The sequence below is a fragment of the Muntiacus reevesi genome, chromosome 9 (genome assembly GCF_963930625.1).
Source record: "Muntiacus reevesi chromosome 9, mMunRee1.1, whole genome shotgun sequence".
Taxonomy (NCBI): domain Eukaryota; kingdom Metazoa; phylum Chordata; class Mammalia; order Artiodactyla; family Cervidae; genus Muntiacus; species Muntiacus reevesi.
In genome coordinates, this window is record NC_089257.1 from 11,614,716 (window position 1) to 11,623,744 (window position 9,029).

The 9,029-nt window shown below is 39.6% G+C and overlaps 1 protein-coding gene across 1 annotated transcript; it reads left to right on the forward strand.

Annotated features, from left to right (window-relative positions):
* Positions 1 to 351: 351 nt before the first annotated feature.
* LOC136175617 (olfactory receptor 4C46-like) lies at positions 352 to 5,413 on the forward strand. Its single transcript, XM_065945869.1, has 2 exons — positions 352 to 478; positions 4,455 to 5,413. The coding sequence occupies exons 1-2, from the start codon at positions 352 to 354 to the stop codon at positions 5,411 to 5,413; spliced, it is 1,086 nt and encodes a 361-aa protein (XP_065801941.1).
* The last annotated feature ends 3,616 nt before the right edge of the window (positions 5,414 to 9,029 follow it).

Consider the following 9,029-nt stretch of genomic DNA (forward strand, 5'->3'; position numbering starts at 1 on the left):
TTATTGCTTAAGTAAGACATAAAGAAATCTTTAGGGAACAAGCGTCAAGCTTTATACATTTTGAGTCATCAGCTTTAAATATGAGTTAATGTGGAATCTGAATAAAAACCAAAACAATAGCAGAAAATAGTCAACTCACAGATGAATGGATAAAGAAGTCATGGAACATACACGCAGTGGAACAATACTCAGTAATAAAAAGGGACGTATCTGAGTCAACTCTAAGGAGGTGGATGAAACTAGAGCCTAAGCAGATAGAAGTCAAAAAGAGAAAAACAAACATTGTATATGAACACGTATATACATGGAATCTGGAAAGATGGTACCGATGATCCTATTTGCAGAGCCGCAATGGAGACAGACACTGAGAACAGACTTATGGATGAAAGCGGGGCTGGGGAGGAGGGAGAGGGTGAGAGGGGTGGAGAGAGCAGCCTGCAAACACAGACGCCACCGCATGTAGAACAGGGCCAGTGGGGTTTGCCTTTGGCTCAGGGGACTCAGACTGGGGCTCCGTGACAACCTAAAGGGCTGGGAAAGGGTGAACGTGGGAGGGAGGAACGTATGCACACCTATGGCTAATTCATGTCTGTGTATGGCGGAAATCAAACCCATGTTGTAAAGCCATTATCCTTCAATTCAAAAGAAATTAAAAGAAATAGTCACCTCATAGAAACAGAAAATAGAAAAGTGTGTGCCAGGGGCCGAGGGCTTGAGGAAATAGAAATAGGTTGATGAAGCTCTGCAAACCTTCAGGGACAAGATGAAAAGTCTTGAAGATACAATGCAGCTGAGGATGACTGCAGTTGCAAGCACGGTGACTGTACTGCATCACTGGACTGTAAGAGAATAGAACTTGAACACTCTCAGCAAGAGAGAGAAAAGGAAGCTGAGGGTACGGATGCGTTACTGAACCAGACGGGAGAAGTCGTTTCACAATTTATTGCTGTTGTTGCCCTTGTTGCTAAGGGCTGAACTCTTGCTCGCCGTGGACTGTGTCCACCAGGCTGCTCTCTCCATGAGCTTCCCCAAGCAAGAACGCTGGAGTAGTCGCCCTTTTCTCCTCCGGGAGATCTTCCCTACCCGCCAGGGGTTGAACCTTCATCTCCTGCACCGGCAGGTTAATTCTGTGCCCCGACTCACCTGGGACGCCCAGGTTCCTCTGTCCATGGAATTCTCCAGGACAGAATACTGCAGTGGGAAGCCATTCCCTTCTCCCCGGGATCTTCCCAACCCAGGAACTGAACCTGGGTCCCCCGCATGGCAGGTAGGCTCTTTACCGTCTGAGTCACTTCCACGGTCCTCTGTGTGTGTGCTCAGAGCTCAGTCCTGTCTGCCTCTTTGAAACTCCATGCACTAAAGACCACCAGCCTCCTCCGTCCATGAATTTTTCAGGACTTCTGGAGTGGGTTGCCATTTCCTCTTCCATGGGCTCTTCCAACTCAAGAATCAAACCCATGTCTCCTGTGTCTCCTACACTGGCAGGTGGATTCTTTACCTCTGTGCCCCCATGGGAAGCCCATGGAACCCTCTAATGTATGAAACAGATTTTGAGTTCAAGTACTTTGACGTGGCTTCCTTCAATTTTATGCTTGCACTGCAGTCTGTGACTCATGTCTCATGCATTGGCAGCCAGATTTTTTAACACTAGCTCTACCTGGGAAGCCCAATCAATACTAGGTTTCCAGAAAAGGTTTAATGTTGAAAAGAAGAGAGAAGTTCTCTCTCTGATATGACTGTAGAAATTAACTACACTGCAGATCCCACACTAGAATTATGCCATTGCTGCTATTCACACAGAAACTCGGTTCCGATAGAGGAAGGGAATCCACACGCTTAGGTTGCATGCGCAGGGATACAAGTCCCTACTCAAGAATGGGTGTTTTTCAAGTATGTCTCTTCAGACAAAGCCTTTCCATCAAGGAAGATAATTAACTCCTTGGAGAGAAAAAGAATCTATAAGACTAAGTACTTGAATCTTAGTGGAAAACTCTTTAAATATCCATGCATTGCAGGCAAAAATGTCTCCTTAACTTGTTCACATCTATAGAGCAAGATTCGCCAAGGGTGAAATGAATCCTTTGGTGTGTTTCCACCACACATTTTGCCTCCTGTCCGTGAGATGAGAGCCATCTATGGAAGAACGTCTCTCCATAGTGTTCCAGCTGAATCCATTACAAAGTGAAGTTCCAGGTTTTCTGTGAAAGCTTTTTGATGCTTTAAGGCTAGAAGTGAAGATTTAAGCCTTATAAAATGACCTACTTATCCACTGTTGATGTGGTATTGAATTGTATGAATACTGTCTTTCTGAGTGTGTCATAGTTTTTGTACTGAAAGCTAGTTATCCCTAGAGGAGGTCTGTTTGGAAATGGGATTAGTTCTGAATACCCCCAAATATCACTAAGATCATAGAAAATCTGAAGGTAAGTTCTTCAATAGTGCTGGTTCTTATTAAAGATTGTTAGTTTCCATATATAGTAATGACTATGTTTCATCGCTTTTCAAATAGGAAAATAGCGCATTTAATCTTCACCCCATTCCTCTAAAGAGAGTTAATGAATATAATTAACCTAAATTCGGAGATGAAGAAATAATTGAGGCTCATAGAGATTAAGCAATTTGTAGGACTCAATTCTCTAACACCAGATGCTCTTCTTTTGCCAAGAGACATATCTTTTAATAATTAAGACTAATCATGAGAATGAAAACAAATTTTAAACACACTTCACACTCAAGACTTTTACATTTAACAATGTAAATACTAAAGGATGTAAATCATCATTTGTTTAATCCAGACATAAATAGGAAGAACTCTTCCTGTAATCAATCATTATGGATAATGTGAGTCTCTCTGGTTTTTTTAAAAATAAAATTCCATATGATTATTCGTCAGCTTATTTCATGGTTAAATATCTATTTGTATTATTGATCAAAATACCAATTCTTTCTGTCTCCTAGGTGCATAGACAGTCATAAAAATAAGTGATGGTCCACTGTGTGCCCTCTGCTGTGTGGTGGATATATTCATATATGTTTCCTCAATCAATTCTCATAACAGCCTGTGAGGTGGACATTATCATCCTCATTTGATACTAGAGGAAACTAGAATGTAAATTGCCAAGAAATATACCCCAGAATCAAGTAGGTGCAAGTGGAGAAACACAAGATCCTTATCTGTTTGTTTCTTTATTTGTTTGTTTTCTGATTCTCAAATCAGTGTTTAACTGCTAGAATCATCATTTCAACATTTTGCAGAAGAGTCTGTGGGCTAATGCTTTGTAGGGAAATTATGGAGAAAGGAAATAGGGGTGAGGAAGAGACAAAACTAAAATGGGCCTTCAGTGAAAGTAGTACCACACGGTTATCCACAATGAAGAATTTCAGTAAGTCTTACTGCGTGTATGTGTCTGAGGCTGTGTATGTATATGCATCTTTGTATTTATTCAATGACATTGCCGCATAGACACTTGCCTCTGGAGTAGCATTAATTATAATCATTGTGATAATATATAAAAGTCTTTATTAGATCAGCATGGTTTATTTTAACCTAACAAGATAGAACAGTGTTTAAGAATTTGGAGGAAACAAAAAGAAGTAAAATCTGAACTAGTCTTAGATCTGCTCTCTATTAGTTGCTTGACTTCTGTCAAGATCCTTGCTTTCTCTAAGCTTCTACTCACTAGTGTGAAAAATAAGTTTACAAATGAGAGTAGTAATCATTTCAGAGGTTTGCAGTGATAATAAAATAATCAAATGTCTGAAAAAAACATTTAGAGCACAGTAAGTGTTCATCATGATTTTAAAACTAGTTTTATTGTTGCTCGTGATTAGAGTTTGCTATAATTAGATTTTGTTGTTATCATTATTAGTCTTACTATTAACATTAGTCTCTGATATCCTTTATCTTATGAAAATGGATGAAATAATACCATGTACAGGTTACTACCATGTCATACACATAGCTATCAATCACGGTTAGCTACGGTTAAGTTATTGGATTTAGACAACATGGCTTTTCAGTTCTATCACAGTATCCAGAGTCCCCTGTATTCATTCCTTTCCTATTATGGATGCCCCATAACACTTAATGTGAATGCTTAATTACTCTGTTGCGCATAACACTTTGATCTCCATCTCCTTACTGAACCTCATCCAAGTCCACTTGGTCCCAGTCACAAAAAAACATCTTTACGAGAGTTATATGCAAATTTCACTCTTTCTCAAATTCGCCTTCATGGCTACACCCATGTGCTCATATTCTTACACTTAAATTCTAACATTTACACTCAAATCCTCATGCACTCATAGTTGAAAAATCTTTAAGATATCAGAATATCTTCCATCTTAAAAAATCTTATTAGAATTTAGATATCTATAGAATCTAGGCAATTGCTATTTATTAGATGAAAAGCAATAAATTCAAGACTGTGTTTAAAAAAATGTGACTTTTTAAGGTACTGTGATCAACAAGAACATGAAAAACATGGAAAATAGGAACAATGTGACAGAGTTTATTCTACTGGGACTCACACAGAATCCAAAGATGCAGAAAATCATATTTGTTGTGTTTTTGATTGTCTACATCATCTCTATGGCAGGAAATGTATTCACCATGGTCGCTATCACTACCAGCTCATTACTGGGGTCCCCAATGTACTTCTTTCTGGCTCATCTCTCTTTTATTGATGCCTGCTATTCCTGTGTTGATACCCCTAAACTGGTCATAGATTCACTCTATGAGAAGAAAACCAGTACTTTCAAAGGATGCACAAATCAAATCTTCTGGGAACATTTCCTCGCAGGTATTGATATTATCCTGCTCACTGTGATGGCCTATGACCACTATGTGGCCATCTGCAAGCCCCTGCACTATCCAACCATCATGAATCGAAGGTTATGCTGGTTGCTAGTGGGAGTGGCATGGATGGGAGGCTTTCTTCACGGACTCATCCAGATCCTCTTCATCTTCAGGTTGCCCTTCTGCGGCCCTAATGTCATAGATCACTTCATGTGTGACCTGACCCCTTTGATCAAACTTGCCTGCACTGACACCCACACTCTAGGGCTCTTTGTCGCTGCCAACAGCGGTGTCCTCTGTCTGCTGAACTTCCTTCTCTTGGCTGGCTCCTATGTGGTCATTCTGCGCTCCCTGAGGACCAAAAGCTCGGAGGCCAGACGCAAAGCCCTCTCCACTTGTGTCTCCCACATGACAGCCGTTGCCATATTCTTTGTGCCCTGCATATTTGTATACATGAGACCTGCAGTTATGTTGCCTGTTGATAAATCAGTTGCTGTATTCTACACGATGATAACCCCCATGTTAAATCCTTTAATCTATACCTTGAGGAATGCCCAGTTGAAAACTGCCATTAGGAAATGGTTTAGTAGGAAAGCTATTTCAGGTGAAATATAAATGTGGCCAGAACTCAAAATTGATTGAACAGAGGTAACTGTCAAAAGGACATTGCTGATAATCTCTGCAAAGAATACCTAGTGAAATAAAGAATAACAACAAAATTACCAAACTTAGATTCTGTAAGAGGGGAGTAGAAATTGGTGCAAGAAAATGGGAAAAGCCAAACCCAGGACTATTCTTTGAATATACAGAAAATTTTACCAAATTGGGACTTGATATCACTGAATTCATCACTTTATATGGATTCAAAATGTTTATTCTAGTAAAAACAAAAGCCATAAAGTATATTCTTTCTTATTAATAATCTCAGTAACAATCCATAGAGATAGGCACTGCTATTTTTCCCATTAACAAGTGAGAGACTAAATAGAAATGAAAATATCAAAGAACTAATAAACAGAATCTAGCTGATCTCTCAAATCATGCTGTTAGCTGTCAGAAAGCAATGACAGAAGGGTAACCTAGTTACCATTCAAAGGGACTGGGACTGTTTCAGACTATATATATATATATATACACATACACACACACACACACACACACACACACACATATATCTATGTGTGTTATATTACATGCCATATATTATTACATAATAATATTACATATTATTAATATAGTATATGCTATTATTATATGATCAGTTATATTACATGTATAGTAATATTATATAATTACATATACAATTAGTTATATAACATATTATCATATTGATATGTATGTGTGTGTGTTCCCAGTCATGTACAACCCCGTGATTCCACGGACTGCAACCCACTAGGCTCCCCTACCCATGGAATTTTTCCAGGCAAGAATTCTGGAGTGAGTTGCCATTCCCTCCTCAAGGGATCTTCCTGACCCAGGTACCGAAACTGCATTTTTGTGTCTTCTGCATTTGCAGGCAGATTCTTCATCACTAGCACCACCTGAGAAGCCCTAGTATGTATACTATTATATAATAGGTTATTACATATAACTAAGTACTAATAATTTTATTAATAATTATGCCTATTTATATACGTCATAGTAGATTATTAGACATTGACTTATCACTGTGATATGTAATTGCAGTAACTAGTCCCTTCCCCAGGGTATCTTCCAAACCCAGGGATCACACCCAGGTCTCCCACATTGCAGCAGATTCTTTATCAGATGAGCCACCAGCAAAGTCCTAGAATACTGGAGTGGATAGACTATTCCTTCTCCAGGGGATCTTCCCAACCCAGAAATAGAACTCGGGTCTCCTGCATCGCAGGCAAATTCTTTACCAGATGAGCTACCAGGGAAGCCCTCGTAAAAGCAACAGGGCATTCAATCTCTAGAGGGCAAGTAATGAATATCACATGATGTGTCCAAATTTCCCATTAGCATTCAGAATCCTTTTGCATTGTCCATGTGACCTTCTTATGTTTATGATCCATCACAAAGAGTAATGATTTAGAAGTCAAACAGAAATTTCAATTTATTAAATAAACTGTCATAACCTTCAAACATTTACTTACTTGATATAAATTATTTCTACAAGTAGCATGATGTATGGTTTATAATAAATATCAAATGAATAAATATAAGTATTTACAGCAAGCAGAATAACAACGACCTAGAATGTTGTCTTCCTTGGTTGGGGAAGATCCCCTGGAGAAGGGCATGGCAACTCACTCCAGTATTCTTGCCTGGAGAAACCCATGGAAATTGAAGCCTGGGAGGGTACAGTCCATGGGGTTGCAAAGAGTCAGACACGACTGAGCAATTTAGCATGTGTATGGCCCTGTCTAATTGATCATGGAATTTTAGCTCAGGTCCCAGGTACTGAACCCATGTGGTTATTTTCTCAAATCTATAGTTGAAATAGACAAAGAACAACCAACAGATTCTTACTGTTGTTCATTGTACCATAATCCACTATGTTGATCCATTACATTCATTGATATTATGCTGACTGCATCTTCTGATGAAGAAGCAACAATTGCTTTAGATTTTTTGTAAGACATTTCTGTGTCAGATGTTAGAAAAAATCCAAATAAAATTCAGAGTACGAAACTCAGTGATTATTTATAGGCACAGTGGTATGGGGCATTTCAAGGTATTCCTTTTAATGTGGAAGTTAACTTGTTCCCTCTGTCCTCTCCCATAAACAAAGAAAATGCACCGTGCTCAGTGGACCTCAACGTTCTTTGGAGAAAGCACATTTTTTGTGTGGGTGTATTTCAATGACCCATTTATAAAGGAAATCAAAGAGCTGCTGGTCCTGAGTGAGGTCCAGAAAAGAAACAGCTCTCCACAGGTTAGATTGTCATTCAAGCTTCTCAGCCAGTAGGGACAAACGATCCAGTAGATCCGCGGTCCTTGATGTGCCAGTGGAGATAGGGCTGCGGGAGCCTTTGGCAGGCCTCCACATGTGAGCTGCCGTGCAGGCACTTAGGATCATGGAGCAAAATCTTGTGATACTTTCCAGATCACTACTCCTATTTTGAGAAATAGCTCTTGGTTGCTTAACAGAGACTGAACACTAAACCATGGGCCACCAAGTTACTAGGCAACCTGGGTTGCTCATCATGAACTTGTTGCTGGACCCACCAAGGACATATTGCTTGGGTATAAACAGTAATAGTTCATTAGTCTTTAATTTCATCAAATGGAAGCACGGTATATGTAATCAGGCTAAGCTGACATGTGTGTGTGTTCAGTCAGTCAGTCATGTCTGACTTTGGCCCCGAGGACTGCAGCACACCAGGTTCCTCTGTCCATGGAATTTTCAAGAAAACTGGGATGGGTTGCCATTTCCTGCTCCAGGAGATCTTCCTAAGACAGGGATCAAGCCGTTGTCTTTTGCATCTCCTGCATTGGCAGGTAGATTCTTTCTTTTTTTGGTTAATCATATTTTAATTGATTTATTTTTTAACTGAAGGAAAATTGCTTTACAGAATTTTGTTGTTTTCTGTCAAACATCAACAAGAATCAGTCATAGGCGGACCCATGTCCCCCCACTTCCAGAACCTCCCTCCCATCTCCCTCCCCATCCCACCCTTCTAGATTGTCACAGAGCCCCTGTTTGAGTTCCATGAGTCATAGCAAATTCCAATTCTTTACCATGGCACCATAAACTCAAAAGTGGAAAGCTGCAGTGCTACAGCCCCATTCTGGGAAATCCCTAAAGGTCAGAAGGAAGTTAACTCCTCTCAACGGATAAAACTTCAAGCAGTGTACATGGTTTTTTACTTTGCTTGGAAGGAAAAATACCCACATGTGTACTGTATACTGATTCATGATTTTGATCAATGGTTTGGCCAGATGGTCAAGAGACTTGAAGGAACTTGGTTGGAAGATAAGCAACAAGAAAATGAAAGGCATAGGTATCTTTACGTACTTTTTAGATATATTAAAAAAATATATATATATGTGTGCCACATGCCACAGTGTAAAAATTGGAGTGACACCACTCGCTACTGCCTTTAGAAATCTATTAGCAAAATCTGTGCTTTCTATTGCCATTAACTTAGGTTTCGTCTGCTTAAAGGTCTTATTGCCAAAGGCAGAAATGATTCCCCAGGAGACACAGCAATGCTATATTGATCTGAGAGTTAAGACTCCTGCCTGATCACTTTGGGCTCCTCAT